The sequence below is a fragment of the Schistosoma mansoni genome, chromosome 3 (assembly GCF_000237925.1).
Source record: "Schistosoma mansoni strain Puerto Rico chromosome 3, complete genome".
NCBI lineage: Eukaryota > Metazoa > Platyhelminthes > Trematoda > Strigeidida > Schistosomatidae > Schistosoma > Schistosoma mansoni.
In genome coordinates, this window is record NC_031497.1 from 19,615,500 (window position 1) to 19,638,853 (window position 23,354).

Here is a 23,354-nt window from a genome sequence, read left to right on the forward strand (position 1 = left end):
GGATCTTGTAAGCTCATCATCCATGTGCTATGTTTGAAGAGATTACGATATCACCTAAATCCACGAACAGAACGAAGGATCAACGACACAACGACAAGATAAGCTAAATATTCCGATGCGTCCCAGGCCCGCTAACTAGAGGAAGAAGACCAGGTTCAGAAGAGGGAAAGTATACTCCACCAGCAGCCAGAAGCACGAACAACAACAAGCACAACAAGCATACACAGTATAAAAATGTTCTCGGGAACCGTCACAAAATACCATATTAAAATAGACAGCAAACTAATGATATTCAGGGTCCTTCCAAGTGGGAAATACAATCTGAGGGTAAAAATGGGCGCTTTTGGCCCGAAAAACAAGAAGTTCAAATTTCCAAAATGAGATTACAAAGACATGACGTTTACCTAGTGATTTCTGGGGTTCTAGCATCTCCAACACCATAAACATAAATGTCTAGTCAACACTGTAACAACTTGATTTTTTTATTTGTCACTAGGCTATCTAAATCAATTCTTATATATTTTTATTTCATAGAAAAAAGACAAAAACAAACAAAAGACTTAATCGATCAAAACACAACTGTTTTGTAAAGCTGCAGATCAATTTACTTATTTATTCACACTCTACTTCTAATCAGCCGTAGTTCTATTCGTGTTCAAATTGCACTCTTCCAATATTATACAGTTTGTCCCTACGTAATTTGTTTTACAAAGCCCGCATTTGCTTATCGATTTGAATTTATGTCCTATAATTTATACTTGTAATAAATGAGTATAACAGATTATTAATTTTTTAAAAATATGCCCAGATGATATTGTACATTAAGGCAATGAATAGGTTAGAAAACAAAACACTGCCAAAATACTTCGACTGAACTACATTATCTTCATCCTCCTAAAAATTAGTAAGTATTAGGCAAAAATACAATAAATTCATATGTGATCATGTAAGTTATTACACCCCTAACATCTTTGATTTTCTGTTGACTTGAACCTAAAATATAAAGAAAAGTATTCATTCGATGACTGTTCTTTATGAAGCATCTCTTCAAATCCGATTGAATAAACATTAAACAATACAACTCGATAACTGTTCAAATTTTTCATTGGCTTTACAAACTAGACCTATTTTAAGACAATGAATAAAACCCAATCGCCTAAAACAATGTTGTATAAGCACACAAAGAAGAGTATCATCAATTAGGTGTACATATGGTGACATATGGTTAAGGTATTTTTCATGACGAAACCTTGGAGATGAAAAGGTGTTAAGAAGCTATATTTCGTTCTTGTGAAGGCATCTCAACGATGCGTGTACCCATGAATAAGTGCAAGATCTTCGCGTTTTTATTTTTCGGCTAGCTCTATATACTGTAGCAACTATCCTACAACCAAATTCGATTAGGGTTAATTTTGGTTAAATCCTTTGACTAACTTACTTAACAGACAATGTCATTTGAATGGTAACAATTCGGATATTTCTTTGTTCTGTTATGATCACTAGAGCACATAACAAACTCTAGCTAAAATGTTGATTGCTTAAATATCATTCAACAATTCATCCTCCACCTCAGATATGTATGCACTCAAATCCTATTATTAGCTTTTGCTTTGTCTTGCTGCGCCCTTATACAATGTGACTATACATTTGCCTATGTAACTGCTCGCATATACTTATACTTATTCGCCTATCCGCTTCAAATTCTCTCGATGTGCTTATAGCTTTGTGGCCTGTGCTATCCGATAATAAACTGTAGTTGCCACTTCTCTTCGCCTTCTGATTTCAAACGCCGTTGAGATTTATACTGTAACGGTTATCGAGGTGAACGGTTAGTGAAGCAAAGCCACTACAATACCTTCAAGCCACTAAATAAGAAACTGATGTTCTATACTTTATTCCGTAATATTTGACGTCGCGTTATCACATGATACATTCTCACTCGATAATCCGACTGTTCGTCCAAGAACCAGATACAGAACAGAACAAGAGTTTATTCTGACAAAAATATAAAAGATAAAAGAGTATATCACAGCATAGATATGTGATATACCAGATATTTCAACCTACACTCACTAACCAACCATAGGTCACTTGTGATGGTCATATCACTTTCGATATCAATCACCATGAGACTTGATAATTCTCAGTCTACTCGTATGTAAGTGTTTGGATCCTCTGGTTATTGAAGACAAAAAAATTTGCAATATTCGGTAGTTCTCATTTTAATGTCAGTTTGTGTTGATAATTACTTTCAAATTGTCGGGGCTTTACAACATGGAATGCGACTAGAATATGTAACCCACGCGTTTGAAAGCCTCAGCTCCACATGCATCTAACTTAATTTGCTTAGAAATAGATTCTCAAGTTAGTTAGCTATCTTGTATATGTTCACTACTATATAAAATAACGAGGATATCTTTTGTGAGATGTCTTTGAACTACTCTTAAATGAGTAACCTATTTTTTATGATATCAAGTCATGTAGGCATCTGCAAACTAACCTGGTTGCGATCAGAGCAACTATCATAGCCAATAATTAGAGACGTTGGTTGAAGTGCTTCAGAATCGACCATAATAAAAGATGGATTCACTCTTTGTCTTTCGTTTTAAATTTATTTCATACTTTTCGACTTCCTGTTCTTGACTCAAGTTTTCTATTATCTAAGCTTTGGAGTTTTACACATGTATATTAGTATAAATAGTTCTTCAAAAAAAACCTATTTCATAATAATCTCAACTCCAGTTGCTTAGTTCCCTCTTTCTCTTCTGTATTTCGACATTTTTTTTACCTTTTCTCAACAGTCTGTCAATACAACGTGTTCATCCACCCGTTTGTTTATTTATTTCGTACAGAAATAGTTCATATATATATATATATATATATATATATATATACATATATAATTTGTACGGTTTAGTCGTAATTAGAACACTTTTCTCTAAGAAATGTATTATTTTTTAAGACCAGCTGAAATTATTCGCGGTCGATCGATATAATATGTTCAATAACTATGGTTATTCTCTAAAATACATACAATAATCGAATACTATTGAAGTTTGTAAGGATTTTTTAAATTTCATAATTAACATCACAGACTGATCTCAGTTGAACAACTACTAAAGACCAAAATGTACTGGATAACTATTTCATCCTAGTATGTGACTCTTCAGTGGTGCGCATCCTTGACTCCATCAAAAGTTAACTATAAAGTAATTGAATAACTACTGTCACTATGTTTATGTATAGAAAAAAGGAGTGATTGAGTGAGGTGATACCTGTTTCCTCTTTTTTTATGCCCATAGATCTCATTGTCTGAGTGTAAGTATATCATTTTTATGGTAGATAAACTATTACAATTTATAAAACTGAATGGAACAATGTAATTCAGTTTATTGACGAAGTATAGATTCATCTAGGGTTAGGTTTGAATTGTAATTTATGTACTATAACAATTATTAGTAGTTCTACTGTTAGACTGGTTGAACTAATAAGTTTGAGCAAAGTAGATTTTCAGATGAACGACCAGGGAATCACTTTACCGTTCCCCTTCCATAATGATGCTTCTCTTGTTTCATGTATATCGTATATACCTTGGGTATGCGTAACTGTGTGTCACTTATACTATATCAATCTTAATGTGCACTTATTCGTTAGTTTGTCAACAGATTTTACTGTCTTGCTTAAACTTAATATAGCCAGCTTTAGGATGGTTCTCTCAATGGTTGTATATCAAGTATACGGTTCTAAAAATATTTGATTAATGCACGTTCAATCACTGTATTTTCAAACAGAAATTCTGCTTTTAAGAAAACACTTGTTATATTGAATTCTGTACTCCAACCCCTATGAAATTTAGTCTATCTCTGCTAATAGGGTACGGTAACTTGAACCGATGTACATACTTACCAGGTTCTACTTTGCAACGGACTGACTATGAAACTTGATTCCCAAAGAAATAAAACTGTAGTAGTTTGACTCATACTTTTCTTCAGTGTTATATAGTTGCATCGAACCCTCGAGTTTCTGGGAGTTTCTACGAAACAATGTCTTTGATCTAGGAATGTTGTTTTGAACTCAACCTACCTGATTCGAAAGAAAAAAACATGAATTTATTGACTACTAAGATAGTTACCGTCGATGCCTACTGTTAATAAACATACCTTGAGGATTTCTTGGGTTCTGTAAAGTTTTAAAACGAAAATAGTTGTGATTTGCTGCAAAACATTCTACATCTATAATTTCTTCATGTTGGATTGACATATATTATTATTTTGAAATGGTTCTGTTGATAGGATCTCAGTGTTCCATGTTTATTTGTGCGCAAAAAATTGTTGTCCATATTTTAATGCTATTCGGAGTGTTTGTTTAAAAATAATTTAGTTATTTAAAATTTCGATCGTCATTCTTTTATGTAGTTGGACTTTATATCATTGTGTTGTATTTCATACCAGTGTTTTTGATACAGTTCATACTAAATTTATGTTTACTATTTGGTCCAAATACATTAAAAAATGTAATACACAAATACACAGGTGGTTCTTTACGGGCTTTTTATAAATATAGTTTGTAGGAGGTTTGCGTCACATGGACTAAATAACGTTACTTGAAAATTTTTCTTGTCCTTCTGGTCCGTGATGTAACAGTATATACCCATACGGCTTCATAAAAAAAATTAAAAATCCATTCAACAACTGAGTTGGGAATGTGATACCCTATATTGTTAACTTTATTTACAGGTTGTACTCGTCATAGATTTGTCCGGATCGTGATACTATTCAAAGGCAAGAAGCACTGGACATGCTTCTTCCTAGTATGGGACTCTATTATTGCTCACTCATGACTTTATCCGGGGTCAAACCTGGGATCTTCATGTTTTACTGTAGATCATCGTTGTTTTAGTGACTTCCTCCTTGCGTAGTCAACTAATTAATTTACAATTAGGTTGGAAATAGTAACTAACGAAAATCGTTTCAGTAACCGAGTACTAGAGTAGCTACCATAAAATGTGTAAATTCTGACTTCTATTCCAGTTTTTTTGTGCATGAGTCTGTACTATAAATGAGTCGTGATCTATGACAAACAGCTATCTAATAATTATATTGATGATGGCAGTTCTCAATGAAAACTATTTTCAAAGTATTTGATCCAATGGCGATTTGTTTGTTTCTGTGTTATTAAAAAGAACTTGAGTATATTTTGTTCACTTGACTGATTGTTGAGTTATACCAAATCGTAATAATTAATCTCATAGTTATTGACCTGTACATACACAAAGTTAGTGATTTGATGGAATAAAAAAATCGCGATTATTTGTCTTTCCTAACAATATGACAGAATATAAAATTATGTCGCTCGAATGGATGTAAGTGAAACACATCACAGTTGTATTCTACATTTGTTCATTTTAGTTTAATCTCAAGAGTGAGGTTCAACAATGATATGTGACTCAATCTTTACCATACATATAATAAGCACAATAAATGAGCAGGGCTTGTAATTATCAAGATATATATGAGTATAATCTTGATATCGATAGGTTAATGCTATGAAACAATATGACCAAGTGTTTGCTTACGAAACCGAGTTATTGACTGAAACTTATTTATTTACTGATATCACTAAAAAAGTCATCGATCCGACAAATAGGATGTTTGTATGTAGTAAAATAACTTGTACAAATTAATAGAGAAACAAATAATTAAATGTTATAAGGGATTGGAGCTAATCAGAGTCATAGATTATTCACTCTCCAATGAATTAAAACCTGACTGTTACACCTAATTCTTACACATCATATCTTATTGGGTTAAATCCTAACTTAATCGCCATTATTTTAGTTTAGTACAGGGTTCAAGTTAAAACAAAGTATTTTTAAAATTGAACATTTAAAGTGCTTAAAAATTGAGTGTGAAAATCAATAAATTTCAGTTTTGTGGCTCAGCTTTTCTATTTTCTGGTATTTATTTAATCGGTGTCGAATTACGATAAGTGAAAACCTTTTTTTTTCTACGTTTCTCTTTACCGACTCAATTATGTCGTTTTTTAACACACATAGCATATTTGATGTGGATTAATGAAAAATTATGACTTATTGTCAACCTTTGAAATAGCATTTGTAGAAACAAAAAGAACATGCCTAGGTTATCATTTTTAACCAGTCATTATTGAAGGATTGCTTGTGCATGTTTTGGAACATCGAATGACCAGTATTGAGATGAGCAAGAGTACCAGACAAAGATGATGGTAGATTGGTTGATGCGGTACTGATTCTTCACTGATTAACCTGACTGTGCACGCCCAAACATCGCCTAATTAATCTTTATCAATACTTTTATTATTGTGACTCCTTTTGTATTCATTTTATAAATTCTGTTTCGTCCTAGTGATGGAGTCTGGCAACTTGAACTGGCGCATATTTATACCAGGCTTTATGCTGGTTATGAATGACTGATTGACTGAGTGTAAACACAAAGATAAATGACCTTTTCAGAAGTTCTCATTCTTAATATTCTAACTGAAGATTAGCCTATTTTCAGGTTTGCGACTTTTTCAGTCACTGAATCATTAATTCTAACTATGCTTTGGGTTGTTTGTTTTATTAGCATAGAAGATTCTTGTAGAGATTATTCAGTTTTGCAGTTCACGCCACTAACTAACTGACTTTTTAACCGAAAAACCACTGGAACCAGAGAGTAATTCCAAACACAGTTGTTTTGTTTTTATGTGTATGAGACACCTCAGCAGAGGGCTCACCCACAACGTTGTCAGATATCTAGGAATTATTAGAATTCTAAACTTCAAAATGAGAACATAATCTTTAAAACCTTCAAATTGGCATCCACTAGTTCACATTTGAAACTTAAATCAATTCTTGAGTGCATACTGTTGAAAATTCACATAATTGGACGAAATACGTTTTCGGTGCTTCCTAGTTTCTTTCTCAATGGTTGTCTGTAGACTATCTACGTTTTATTATTAATAGGACAGTATTACTACATTAAAAAAGTGTTTTGTGACATATTTTTCCTTATTAATGATAATGATTGCGTCATTTTCCTCTGGGGCGTATGTAGGATATACCAAACTATAACTGCTTTCTTGTAAGTGTTTGACTCTTGCCGTTATTGGTGTTATGGTCTTGAATTGATCGGTCCCTTCCGACACATAGGAAGTTCCAAACATTTACAAGATAAAATTCATAACCTTTACACAAGCCAGTAGCTATCTGAACTCACAAGTTGAGTGGATAAAACAGATGTTTGAAGCGAAAAGCACTGGGTTTCAGTCCTGGAGTGAACAACAATACTGGTATGCAGTTACACTCAGCTGATGAGTCTCGAATATAAAATCGTACTCTAAATTCCCCTGCTAGCCATTCCCCAACTCTGCTTAAAATACACCTTTCTCTTTTCTTGCATTACTTTTAAACTCATTGCCTACCGTTCAATCTACTTTTTACTCACTATCAGTCAATTACTCAGTCATGCGCAGTGCATAGTCTGTCATATGTGTTCATCGGTTCAAGTTGCCTTACCACATTATCACAGAGTGACGAAATTATACAGTTTCTTTTCGTAGGATTAGTAATCTAATCTACATTTTCATTTAGATTTAGATTGGTTAGTTCAAAGAAAGAAAAGAAACAACACAAATACATGATCGTTATTGAACTTCACCAACCGATCAACATGTCGTTGTAGCAACAACAGTAACAACAACAAAAAGACAATATCTAATTCATTGTAACACTCCTACTACCTATCTTATGGTCTAAAGTAACTTTTTAACTCTTCTAATCCATATGGTTCTTTCTTGACATTTTTTATTCGAGTCTAAATTGTTTCAATAACAGAAAGAAAACAGTAGTTCGTCCAAGTTAAAATAATTTATTAAAAACCAATCACTTGTCTATTTTTCTCTCCATCTTTTTCTCGAGATAATAACTTATCATATTGATCAGATCGATTATTTTTTCAAGTTTATTGGACTGATAAATAATTTTGACTTTCTTCCCTTTTCTTCCATCTGATTATTATCATCATTACCATTTCATTAGACTTTGTTGCTTAAAAATCCTAATTATATTCATCTACTCTAATTTTTCATATCCATCTTTTTCGTAATCAATTTTTCCAATAGAGAGATAGAGAAAGGGAGTAAAGTAAACATTGAATATGATGACTTTTATTTTACCAGTTGTTTAGAGTATGTCATTGGCACTTCTGTGTTAATGGATAGTATCACTAAGCTTTATACATATAGTACGATCCAAAGCTGACTACATAAATTTATGCTTAGTAAACAAGTTGTATCACTACTATTTTGAGAGGGTGGTTTAAAAATGTTGACTTATTTAATAGAAACTCCAATAAATCAAGAGATGATATTTCATTTGACTTTTGCTTCATTCTATTCATATTGTTACTTGGAATAATTACAGTGTTAGTTTGTAATTTCGGATCATTTGTGATGGTAACTTCAGCATTACGGCACATTCGGTTCTGAGCCACACCATTAGCATGAGGATTAGTAACACTATCCGGCAGCCGCGAACCGATTCGGGTGTTGCAGGGTTCGAACCTAAGACTAAGTAACTAGAGGCTGAAAAGTGTCACCATTAAGGTACCTCCCTCTATTGATGTCTAGGCTCTAGTGATTAGGATACTTCGTTGTAATTCCGTATTCATGTATTAATACAAATAACTGGATTACGAAAATTCACTTGACTGACATTACGGTATTTTAAATGCTAACTGGTATTTCTTTAGTCCTTAGCATACTTTTGTTTAACGTTAATCTCAGCTCTCGGTTTTAAGAATGAATAATATTTCACACTAAAGTTCCATTATAATATCTCTAAATGATTGTTTTTGATGTTTAGATACTTATTTATCACCTTTCAGTCAACTTTATATTCACATTTCTTTGGTATTCTTACTTATCTTAATTTTAATACGATGCTACTTCCTTGTCCACAAATGTTTAATTACGATTCTTGGCCAGTCTAACCAACCTAACGTTAGTGTTTTATCAGAATAATTTGCATTCACAAATCACTTTAATGGAGTTGTTTTTTAAACGTATTTTAGGCGTAAGTTATTGGTTAGTATATGTTGTTGGACATTTTTTAACATTCCCGTTCATATATTAATTACGTGAAGTGGCTTTTTCAGTTAGTCCACAATTCATATTCCTTTTTTTGGTGTAACCATCTAAAATGCGTACTAGAGTGTTTTACATCGATTTGTAGTTGGCAAAAAAGATAAAACAGAAAAAAATATAATTAAATACTCTTAAATAAAGTAAAATGTGTCATAGATCTGCTATATATTAGTTCAGGTTGGCTAACTTTATATTCAAATCGCTGAACAACAAAATTAGAATATAAAACAGGCGAGGTAATAGTGTCTGGTGATAGTCGCAAATAGTTTCCAAGTAAAGAGTCTATACATGGTTGATGTACTTTTTTGGTACACCTTTCAATAATAGACGCTACTACAGAACCTCACTATCAACAGAGTCGTATGCTGCCTTAAGGTAAAAAAGATACAGCCATAGTCGGACGCTGAAAGGTATGTCCTTGATCCAGAGACTACCGAATAGTTAGTATTTGGTCTATATATCCACGTCCATGTCTGAAACTAGCCTTTTTTCCTGAGTTTGCTCTTCACGAGCACTAGTTAAGCGTTGAATTATTATTATGGCTAATGTCTTAGATACTATATTAGTTAAACTAATTCCTCTATAGTTATCCTTTCTTATAGATTGGAATAATTAGTGTTCGTGACTGATCAGATGGGTTCATGTCTATTTCCAAGACTCTAGTTGATATCTCAGTCCATCTAACGGCATAAAGTGAACCACCATCCTTAAAAATTTAAGCAGTTAATCCATTCCTCGTTTTAGATTAGCTATGGGACTTTCTACTTCTTTAAGAGCTGAGATCTTATGTTAACATCCCATTTAGATTGCTTGGCAAAAGTAGGCAACTTGCGGGTAACTGCGAAGTTGTTGCCATCGATCCAACTCAGTCTGTAGTCATATATTAGCAGTATTCTGAAAGTAGAAACTTGAACTTCCGACGTTTAACAGTTTAGTATAAGTCACTTCTCCAATGAATAAATAAACAGTTAGTTGAATAGAATTGACACACATTTCATAAACGTGCGCCAACCGAAGTCGGTTATTTATTCACTTACTTTTTGAAGAAGCAACCTACACGAAACTATCAAACGTTAAAAATTCGATTTTCTATTCATTGAGATATTACAAATACATTGTTAATTTTATCAATAATGTTTCTGTTAAGTAAAGTGTAATTAATTTTCTTTGATATATATTTAAATAAAAAAATGTTTGTTAAATTTAACTAAGTCGATTAATTTGATCATTACAGAAACGTACTGTATGTAAACACTAAGCTTGTTTAAACAAATGCAAACATGTTTTCTGTAGTAACTTTGATGACGTTCATACAAATTATTTACTATTATTATTATTAGTAGTAGTAGTGTAGTGTAGTGAAGGACTACTCAGGTAGGATCAATTGATTGTGAAATGCACAATCACACAATGGTTTAGTAAAATGTGAAAATCATACATCGATTACATCATTTGCACATATTCTGTGAGTTGGCTGTTACAACTTTTGTTGTTCCTTCATTACTGTTGGTATCTTGATTGCTTCCAGTTGCCTTCTCTCTTCTCTTTATTTGAATCTTCTCAGACTTCTGCTTGAAGACATTCCATTTCCAAATGGTGTTACATACTGCTTATATCTGCGAACATAAGTAGCATCTAGAACAACAACATTAGTAGTAGTATTAGTAGTCGTAGTGTGTGACAATAATATTAATAAAGATAGAAAATTTATGTATTGTAAATAATATCGAACATAGTTTAAAATACCATATGACTTTTTAGATAGATGATCATTCACGGCTTCTCACTAGTATCCATGCATAACCGTCGCAGGAATTCGAACATATCAGGAATATGGTTAGTTATCACCCTCGTGCCACATTATGAAATGACCAGAGTTAAACATGTGAATTATTACATACAAATGCTGTGGTTTTTAGTTGACACACTTTATGTGACTTTCGAGTCTTGGGTTCTGTTGTTTGACTGTTGTTGCCTGTGAACTCCTAAAAAGGGTCTCATTATTAGGACAAATCAACTATCAAATAGTCTTTGATTTTCAATGATTTATTAGATAAATTCTGTCTGTGATGAATAAGGATTCGATTAAGGAATTTAACACTTCCTTAGTATAAAAAAGATAGAATCCTCGCATAGACTGTTTAACAGGTTCATCACAATTATATGAAAATGAATGACTATTGTTACATGTTAATCTACACCACTGTTGTTTACAATATGAATGAATATTGAGGAAACAATTGTTATTTTGAAGAACAATGAAAATAGTAAATAGATTCCTGCCTGCTATGTATATAAACTTCATTACATATTGTTAATTTGCTTTTCATGTTGGGATAAATTACCAATCTAATTCGTTTAATTAGTTGCATGGTAATAAACTAGGCCAATGTTTTGTTGTGTTAACAGTTTGATTGGTTACAATAAGCGCTTTTTTACACAGAGCTTAGTCTTTAATAGAACAGTGGTTTTATTTTCTCAAAACTAATCGAGAACATATTATTCATCATTATCATAATCTTTTATTATTATTATTACATGCTATTCTTTGTTTTCTTATATGTTACCCTATTTTCTTATAGCTGTTCCAAGATTATTTCACCAAAGGTAGTTGTCCAATGCTTAAAGAAGTTCGACGTCGTATTATGAACAATTTTCTAGAGTCTAGACGAACACCTGTAGGAATACGTGCAAAAATTAAACGCCTTCAAAAAAGTGGACAATGGACAGATTATATTACTACCTGACAAGAAAGAATTTATCAAATCAATCTTGTTCACTTATATGCATACATATAGATATACTCTGAAGTTATGGTATTTCATTATTACCTCATTCATCAGCTGCTTCTGATTATATCAGTGAATAAGAGTAATAATACAGAGAGGTGTATAATTACTTTTTTTCTTTCTTATAATCTAATATGATTGGGCTTCCTTCAACTGTCCTCCTCCTCCTCTCTTCTATTCACTTCATCTTCATCAAAAACTGATTTTCATTCTATTTTTTTTCACCACAACCAATTGGCTAGTCACTTTATACTCTATTTATACATATATTGTATGATACTACAGTAACAATCCGATCATGTAAAATCAAACAATATTCATTTTCCATACAAGCATACACAATCCGGTCATTAAATTTCTTTTTCTTGATCCTAGTAGAGTCGCCTTCATGTTTGTTTGTACATATACATACGTACATGTATGTATCCACATATATATACACAAAACTGTATACACAACTTACAGGTATCTACCTCGTTGTTTGTTCCGTTCGGAAATTCTGTTGTACTCTGCTTGTTGCGTGTTTACTTTTTTTTTGTCACATATGCAGTTATACTTGTTAGTTATTTTATCTTCATTGGATTGTTTGTGTTGTCTTTTCTAATCAGTTCGTTTAAATTATCGGTAAAGTAATCAAATGAAAACTTACTTTTTCATTAGTTACATCAAATCTTTTTATCGGTGTTTTACGTGTTTAGATCTTTAAAATGTTTATATTTTCCTTGTCAAATTTCTCTTACGAACGTATTGCTGTGTTCGTTTGCTTTTTATAAATATTTTTCTTTTCACTTTTAAACTAAACAGTTTTTATTTCTCAGTGAATATTTTCATTGATCATTCTCACTTATCCATCCTTCTAGTCGTTATTATGTTATGATCTCGCGTGATGATTACATCTTTATTATGTGAATATTGAATTACACATAGTAAGGTGACTGGATTTATCTCTCCAGACATATACATATATATATTCCTGAGAAGTCATTGAATTATTCCATTCCATTGATTTTTCCATACTTTCATTTCAATAAAACATATGTAATCATGGTTGTCAATCTATGTCTATCTACTGATTTTTGTGCTGATCAGTTTGTTCGTTCATCCTTCCTTTTTTCCATAATCTGTATTAGTTTTATTCCTAAGGTTTATTGAATTTGATTGTTCTTAGTAGTTTTTTTTTTCAATATTATCATTTATATGTATTTTTTATTGCATTTCATTGATAATCAGTTTTTTCCTAAATATATGTGTAAAGACGCCATTGTTATTAGTGTAAGTGGTAGTAGTAGTAGTAGTAGTGGCAGAGATAAGCATTCATATAAAGTACTTCGTTACTTTTCAAATCGTCTGTTATTTTTTCTCTACAAATATGTCTTGTCTTCTTAGTGGTTTTACATGTTCGGTTGTTGGTTATTTCTTGCTTTTTTTTAAAAAAATAAAAGAAACCCGATTACATCAATTAACATTTCTCCCCTCCCTCTATGTGGAAATTCTTACTATTCTCCATCTACTTTACTTATTGATGGTGGTAACGATCCATTCAAAAGTTGTTTGACCATTGATGATGATGTTGTTCATTTCTTGGAAATGATATTCATAATTAAGAAATGAGAAATTAATTATCGTTCTTTTATTTTTGAAAAATAAATTCAAATGATTAGTAATAGTTTACTTCCTACTTTAAATTGAATAATGATATTGTCTTTTTCTTCTTGGTTAAACTGAATAAAATGTTGAATTATCTTGATTTAAAGGGGTAAGGTAGAGATAGGGATAGGGTTAATGGGAAATGATACATTTTGCTAGCTACATATACATTATATTTTCAAATTATTGTATATTTTATCCTTCCTTTCCTTATTATTTGACGCATATGTATGTATGTATATGGGCTAACTAAAATATTGATAGTGTTTTAACACTTTCTATCTGTTATTATATTCTATAATATTTTTGACAATAATCATTGTATATTAAAAATATACTTTCATTATTTGTACTATAGCTTATCAATGGATTGTTTATCCATTTCATCTTTTTTTGTTTTGGCTTCATTCACTCTTCCATACATACTTTTGTTTCTGATTGAATTCCTATGGAATGTATCTTTTAACTTTATTACAATGATAGAATAATATGATCATCTTTAAACATTTGTCTTACTTTACAAAAAAATGTTTTTTTTTCTTTTGTTTCAAAAGTTGTTCCCTTTTTTTTTCTATATTTATAAAAATCGATGAAAAACACACATCGTAAATGGATACATCATTCTGTCTACACTTCATTATTTTCTCTGTATCTCTTTTTTTTCTCTCTCATTCTTTTGAGTTTATTCTGTTTAATAAGTTTTACTGATAGATACTGCAATTATAAATAAAAAAGAAAATGTGCTATCTTTGTATCTTAAAGTTGTTAATGAAAATGATTCTATTCAGGTGAGATTTAATGTGAATATTAAGATGTTAATTCAGTTTTTAAAAGCTTTATTCTGTGTAACCCCTATTTCGGATAATAATTCCTTATAGATTATAGTCTGTTTAAAATACCATAATAATGAATTATATTGTCCGGCTAACTTTGATTTGATAGACAAATGTTAATTTACTTGGTATGAGAATAATTATATTGAACATTTAAAAGAAAATGGGATTGTTTGAATTAATCAATCAGTAGTACTTGATATCTTATTTTTACAGTGATTTAGATTAAGATCTATTATGAAATCAACTACCAAATATCTATCTACCATGAATGATATACAGTATACTTTCATTCCTATAACATTAGCTTGACATCAAATAGATAAAGCGATTGATTTCAAATGAATAGTTACGCCTAAGTAAATCCTTTGTGTTTGTCAGTGCATTCTAATTTTTACCGCTCGTCTTTTCCTTTAGTAGAGGTACTATCAAGTCTATAATGCATTAAAAAAGCTATTATAAAGATTAAGTGATCTATAAACAGGACAGCGCAACAGAGATTAGAACAATAGCTCATTGATTGTTCATCACTCTTATTACGACTTTTAGTGTCAACAGCACTATCTATGCTATACGTATAATTTTAAACAAAAAATGTTTCTAAAACCTGTCGGTTTGATGCATCGAAATTTCTAATTACATAAAAGCTAAACATTTAAGTGATAACTCTAAAGTTCGAGTATATTTGGTTTGTCTAAAGTTGTCGATGATGAATAATATATATATATATATATATATATATATATATATATATATATATATAAGGTTAAGATCTACATTTTAAATGCATCTTCACCCGTGCTGTCGATTTTAGGTATGTCACCTCAAGTCTTCAAAATTAGATTATAATTATTGCTTAGAACACGATAGAAAGTTCGTACCTGGTGATATGTCTCAGATCAATAATCCGTGAACTGGTGAGATGTTTTCACTTGAAATCCCTTGGCGTTTTTCCAACTTACTTTTAACCGAGACAGCATTGAGTATAGAAGTAGGTGGTGTTTGAGCATGCGTACCATATATTTCAGTTTTATGGACCAACTCACGGTCTTTATTCATTATCTGGAGGGCAACTTCATTACAACTCACTAATGGCTCCAACCATATCCTACCACGGCTTGGAGGGCATCTCTCTAACAGCCTATGAATATCTATCTTAACAGACGAAGATACGCAGCTATAAATTAGTACACGTTTGACCAGTGCACATTATACTTCTATGGACAGACGAACATACTATCTGCGCCACATATGTCGAAATTAAATGCGGTTTTTATTTACGAGATTTCGTGATGGGACTTCCAATATCATAACTAATCAACATAAAGTTCGCTTAATTTTTTTCACTATGTTATAAGTTTCCTAATTCTACATGGAATGTGATGATATTATTCTGAATAAAAAAAATAATTTATAATTAAAATACAGACCTCATAGAAGACAAATTCAAACCAAAGGGATCTATCTTAACTATAAATCTGCACTATCATTTTAAATTTCTATGGCCACAGTCACACTCCATTTGTATTAGAAACTAGATAAAATAAGGGTACAGAAAACAACTTTGATACTAATGTTTATCATTGTTAGAATGGATTTGAAGTATTCCGTTGTTATATATATATATATATATATATATATATATATTACTACCATTAAAGTAACTATTTCTATGAATTCGGTGTTCATCTTATTGTCCTAATGTGGTTTGGCACCTTGGAGCGATGCTTATGTGCTCTTGGTTCTACGTTGTAGACAATCGACTGACTTTTTTTTAAATCGATAGTCACTTTTATTTATTAAAAACTCTATAAATTTGGATAGCTTCATGAATATTAAAATTATAAATAATCTGTTCACATTGTTTGCTTAGTTGTTTTTCAGACTATTAATTAAACTCTCTCTTTATCATCACATAATTATTTTATCGGTAGGTAGATTAGATGTAATTAAGTAAATAATTTGATTGTTATTATTATTATAGTCCACACAAACATACACATAAATGACCATGCTCATTATTTGTTGGATCGATTGCATTCATTACTTCTTGTTTTACTTTTAGTGATATGGTTTTTCACAATTGTTTAATTGATAGTAGTAAATGGTTATGATACAGATGAAGTATGATTAAATTGTATTTGTTACATTATATACTTTTGATCATGTGTACATTCCTAATTATTTGTAATGTTAATTTCTATGCATCATTAGTTCAATGACAGTCAATGTGTTGTATGATGAAAACCGTTTTTTTTCATCCGTTGTTAATGAATTAACTAAATTATTTGTGTATAGAAAGCTGAGAAATATTCTAATATAGGCCTGTTTTATGTAAATATATAGCGTTTTATTTTATTTATTTATTTAAACACATAAATATTGGTACAAGGAAGCACCAGATATATATGCGCCGCACAAATCTCATTCGATTTGTGTGAGGGCTGTGATACTGCCCAGGTGCCCAAACTGAAGCAGGGTATAGTATTTAGTATGAAACAGGAAGAAAAATGGTATACAAGCTGTCGATTGTTGGTTTTTTTTCTAAAAAATGTATTGAAATTTGAATTAAAGTTTAGGACTGAAATAGTTTGATAAGAGATTATCTCAAATTAGTTGATGTTCATCCTAGTGTTCTACTTATTTTTAATTGGTCGCTTAGGACAAAGAACAGTTTTAGATGATAAGATTCAGAGTATATTGTTCTATCTTGGGACAAAAAAACCTGCGGATTGGTTAAGACTTCTCAATTCCTAATCCATATCTGTATTACATTCCCAGTTGGAGTAGGGACCAATTTTCACAAACTTATACGCTAATCAATGAATGGCAATTAAGGCCTTAAGATTTATTGGTCATCGAACTCCCATCTAACCCCATTCGCTAAGTAGAAATCGAATGATAAGAAGTATAATAATATACTGAGAATGTTTGACTAAACAGCACGTCAAATAAGGAATCACATCTCAAAGATAATCATACCATAAGAGGTAGAGTGTGGAGCAAACAGCACATAATCAATCAGCAATAACTAAGAAATATTAAAATGTGCACAAAACGGTTGGTCGGTTCACTGGAAGCTTACGACAAGAGGGATATAGGAATATAACAATTTAGTTTTCTACTAATTATACAATAAATATATAAATGACAATCCGGAAAATATCACCGAGAATTTCAACTCTCAATATTCTTTATGTTATGACATAAATATCTTCCTACTGTTGTGGTTTGGAATTCTCAGCGGTAGAAGAAATCACCCTTCCTCCAGGAAGATTATTTTTATCGTGATGTTCTAAAATGGGCTGTTACAGTGAGATGAAGGAGATATCTAACTCATCATAAAACCTATTGAATTGTCCAGCTATCAGTTTGGTTTAATTTTTCCGCTTTTCATCGTTCTTTTAGATAACATAATTTCTTTCTTAATATGTGTACTAACGACATTGTCTAGAAAGACAATGAATGTATCACGATTGAACTATGAAGCTCAGAGAACAAAACACTTAAAAACGTTACAACACAGTGAATATATATCGTTTTCTTCAAATCTGAAATATCGAGCAGTTTTCTACATAAGTTTGATCAATGTTTCCGAATGATTTTTGTAGTATGTATTTTTCATATTGACATTTTTCTTACTGTTACGAATAGCAGTAATTTGGATTAAGCTTCACTTCATTCAACATACAAGTCATTTATTTTTTCAAACTGTTAGAATGAAATTTTTATTTTTGTACACCTAAAAACGTTTTCGAGACAGATAGTCATTGGTTGTGTTCACGTTTTTATTTGGTTTTGCATCGTTACATCAATTATTTTTTTAATGCAATTTAAACGAAATACCATCTTAAGAAAGGTTTGGAAACCTCAGTAATACAATAATACCTGTAGAACAACTTAGTTGCCATATAGTCTCAGTAGTTCACTGGATAACACACTAAGCTTATGAAACGAAATGCATCAGGTTTGAGTGTCAGTATGAATATTAATACTGAAATGCAGGTACAACCAACGAGTCTCTAAATAATAAAAAAACACGCGTCCTCTAGTCTATTGATGGTTACATACCAAATATACTAAAAAACTGTTTTGCTCACAATATGGTGTGACAGCGAAACACAAGTATTCCAGACTTCACAGTGAACATAGAATACAAAACAAGAATTAATCTCAAAATAAATTTCATCACAAGCTATTGGAGAACCATTAAAAACTGAGTTGCTGTTACATTCCGATTAATGACTCAAAATTTAGCATATATCTATGATTTCAAAATGTATAGTGTTAAAATATTTTCATTATTTAGTACGCTAATCTCAGATTTTCAGTTAAACATTAAACTTCAGTGATATAAAAATTATATGGTCAAATTGATTGTAATTTTATAGATCATTATTGTTTAAATTTATTAAGTGTACAAATTCACTTAGTTTTGTTTGTTTGAATCTTCTAATTGATGTTTAGGACTGCAACTGGTCAGTCTCTAATTGGCATATGTGCATACTATGCGTATTTGCCTCGATATAGCCTTTTTCACAAGCATTGTAAGCAAAGATGGATAGCGGCTAGCAGTGGAATCCAGGACGCGCATTTCGTCCTATTTGGGACGCGTCAGCTGGATGTATCTTCATCTCAAAGTGGATAACGCGATGGCGTTTGAAGCGAAAGGTACTGGGTTCGAGTCCCAGAGTGAACATAGACATCCAGCTGACGGGTCCCAAATAGGACGAAACGCGCGTCCTGGATTCCACCGCTAGCCACTATCTATCTTTGCTTACAATATTAATTGTACAGTTTGATCTTAGTAAAACATCATTTTATCCATAGAAACTTAACAGATAATTGTGGAGATTTTGACTTGAGAATTTTCGATATTTTTGAAATAACATAAAACTTTTATAGTTGAAAGCGTTAGTAAATTGAAGCTAGACCACCAGGGAAAACCTGGAAGCACTGGACGGTCGTTTCGTCCTATTGCGGGACTCCTCAGCATTGCGCATCCACGACCTCGCCTCGCGAGATTCGAACCTAAGACCTACCAGTCTCGCGCCAGAGCATTTAACCGATAGACCACTGAGCCGACATCCAATGGTGTTAATGTCTCACGCTTTCAACTATGAAAATACTAAATCGCCACAAAACCCCTTCCGATGATAATGAAACTCTTAACCTAGTGTTTGAATTGGAAAATATTTTAAGAGAATTACAGTGAAATTTTATTTTGTTTTTCAATTAGTTATACAGCATATAATTTATTTTACATAGTTCAAATAGGAACTATTCAACTCTTGTTTGTAATTTAAATGTCTGTGAAATTTAAAATTATTTCAGTGCCATAGATGCTTTATAAAAAACAACAACAGGTTGTTGTTTGCTTATTCACACGATTACGTAACTACTTCTTATATCCAACGGGTGATATCAAGAAAGCTGAGAATTTCTCAATTTTTCTATTACATTTTGTAAATTTACTTAATTCAGTAGTTATGAAAATATAAACAATATCTGATTAATAAGTTTATGATATTTTTTCTTGGATATATCGATGTCAGTCATGAAAAAAGGAAACACATATTATGATATGATGAAGTTTACCATAACCATTCATTGCTCAATCTATCACTGAAATGTTGGTAAAGTGAGTTTGAATAGAATTTGTGACAATATTTAAGTATTTGTATAGTTGACAAGGAAATACAGAACACGAATTTCATCCTATTAAAAACTTGTCAGCTGGATGTAATTACATTCCAGTGTTGATTTCCACAATAATATTGGCGCTCAGTAATACTAACTATGAATCTAAACAATTCATGAGTTTTAGACACTTTCTCGTTACTTGTATCATAATCAGTTATGTTTTGCATTGCACACTAGTCAATTTATAACATTTTTAGTAAAGTAAGTGAATTCTTATGAAAATATATTCTTCTAATGTTAGGATTCATCTATTAAACTTTAATGAATCGTGTAACATCAATCGAAATTCTCTGCGTCAGGAATTTAAAAAGAAAACTATTCAACCTATTGACGTCATTTCATTGGATTACACTCCTTGAATAACATCTTCAAACCCTAATCTTTCACATTAATGCTTATACTCTTACTACTTCTACCACTATGGGATTTGAATCGACAACTGCATCTCTGTGCTAATATGGTATGGTAACTCGAACTGATGTACGTACGTACGAAGTTCTACGTTGTGATTGACTGACTATTGACGTCATTGGAAATTCTATCACATAATAATAATTATGATTATTGAAGTATTGCATCATACAAAGAAGACATTTTCGCTGCACTGACGATTTGAAAATGAATACCTGTTTTCAGTACTCACGAGAGCTGACATTACCATTCAACTAAATTAATTTTTTTCCTACTTGACCACATACATTTACGACACTTATCAACGAAGTATTTGATCACTTTTCGCAAACGCAATGATTAAATTAATTTAAACTAAATGTTAATGAAGTTCTATAAGTAGTATGGAATAGATGTAAATATCTTGTGTTAGTAATACTATTTTATAATGCATTACAGATAGATTTGCCTCATAATTGAATGTTTTTTTTCTTTCAATAAAGCAAAAGCATTCTTATGGTTTGTCCCATTGAATTAAAAAGTACTAAGACTGATTTCTTTCATTTACAGTTAAAGGACTAAAGCTAATATTTGTTAGGCTATTTTTACATTTGTTACAATATTTTTTTATTAGGTCAGCTTCTCTAAGATAGAAAGTAACTCTGTTTAAAGGCTGAACAGTTTATGATTATGAGTTAGAATTTAAAAAAAATTTTGTTTTTATTACCCATCTCAGGTTTCATCACTTCAAATTGACGTTAAATCGGTAAACATAGCGAAATGTCTAGTATTTCTCATAAAAAAAACAATCACAAAATGTCCATGGTTTTCATCATGAACAGACATGGAAAATCAAGAACTGTACTGTCGAGGAGTGCCATGTTGAGACAGCACAGTTGCGTAGTACTTACCAGTTTTCAGTGATTTTCTCATCAATTTCAGTCCGTGATGTAAGGTCTGAAAACTGATCAGTCTCCACATACCCCTATTATAACAGATGTCTTTACTTTTACTAATGTAACTTGATTGGTAAAATATCAGAGAATGAAACGTGACATTAGTTAACACTACTTAGCGTAAATATGTTAAAGAAATAGTCAGAGCTTTGCATCCAAAAGAAATGTGTCCAGCCGCTTCTTTTACCCTGGCCAACTTGTTAATAATCAATTTTATAATATGGTGACATTAATTTGATTAATGTTCATTTTTATATCCTAAACTTATTTTATCTACACATCTTACCAGTCATTATTATTATTATCACACTTGCTAACTTTTTAGAGAAATTTTATTCAGCATTCACCCCTATCTTCTATATCTGACCTAATTCATATTATTCTACATATTACGTAATTTCTGATTTGTAATCCCATTGTTCTATCTCACCCTATGTCAACTATATTCATTCTGATCATTTATCTTACGATTTTATTTCACTCATAAAAGGATTCAAGTTAACACTTCATATTAGTCATCCCAACATTAACGATTCGATTTTATTTTATATCACAGACACTCCTTGATTCACATGTTACAGTTTCTTAAATGAAGTACTTTGCCTTAAACTTGGTCAATTTTTTATGGATTATTAATTTGCATTTATAATTGTAGAACCTGATGAGAAATTATTGAAAAGAATATTCTTCGTTCATGTAACTGTGTTTTAAATAGTCAGTTAACAGAAACACTATTGACACCTGACTTGAAACCTATGCGAGCGGTATGAGTTAGCACCTGACTCTAGTTATGCATTGTTGACGAGCGCTAACTTGCACGATATGAATCTCAAGAGGTTCCCGTTGTTTACTTCCAACCACGTAGGAATAGAAATTCATAGATTGTTTCATATATTCACGTAATTATAATTAAAACAACCACTAAAGATATTATATAGGTGTGTCATTGACTATCGCAAGCTACTCATATAGTTAATCTCAGGTAGCATGAGGAATAACGTTATAATATTCAAAACCAATAATAAGCCTTCGAAACATAAAATTAGATCAAAAAGATAACCTTCTTGGCACAAACTGACATCACTACATGAATCAGTTTTGCTATTTACAGCTTCCACTTTTATTCAAATTCATAGAATCAATCGATTTCTATCGAATTATTCTTTCGGTGGAGTCTCACTCACATCCAAGTCCCTGGTGAATAAGTTGATGTTATTTTTTAAAAAAAATCAACTTTGCCTGGACAGCAACTCACTATTCCTTAGAATATTCAAGATATCTCCATTTTTTAATTATTGATTATCTGATATAACTAGAGTATTCTTTTTCGTGGATTTTTGTTTCTTGCCTAATATTACTACTAACTATTGTCGTTATCTTGGATTGTATATATTTTTATTTACAAATCCAACAAATTGAAGAATCTTTTTAACTGTAGTGTAATAAGTTGAACGGTTATTTTTAAAAAAAAATTGACCCTTTCCACTATCTATTGTACTAATGAAAAATAAAGTCTTAAAATTGGTTTAATGAATTGATTACGAGAACTAGGATGCCAATTAAATATTCACATATATTCAATATATATATGATATTTAATGTGTATATAAAATGGGAAGTAGCTGTGAGTTATTTGTAATTTTATATAGTTAAGATCATGAGTCAGTTGAAGCTAGACCACCATCGAAAACCTGGATGCACTGGACAGTCGTTTCGTCCTATTATGGGACTCCTCAGCAGTGCGCATCCACGATCCCGCTCTCGCGAGATTCGAACCCCAGGACCTACCAATCTCAAGCCAGAGCCCTTAACCGATAGACCACTGAGCCGGCATCCAACGGTGTTAATGTCTAACGTCAACCAATCCACGAAAT

General features: G+C 31.6%; 1 protein-coding gene across 1 annotated transcript in view; it reads left to right on the forward strand.

Moving 5' to 3' along the window:
- Smp_030110 (hypothetical protein) overlaps positions 1–12,092 on the forward strand; it is a gene marked incomplete at its 5' end in the record, with an annotated part of 31,618 nt that extends 19,526 nt beyond the window's left edge. The window contains one exon of the mRNA XM_018799555.1: positions 11,745–12,092. Coding sequence (XP_018651332.1) covers positions 11,745–11,909 — 165 coding nt within the window. The 3' untranslated portion in view covers positions 11,910–12,092. The remainder of the gene's footprint in view (positions 1–11,744) is intronic.
- Between the last annotated feature and the right edge of the window lie 11,262 nt (positions 12,093–23,354).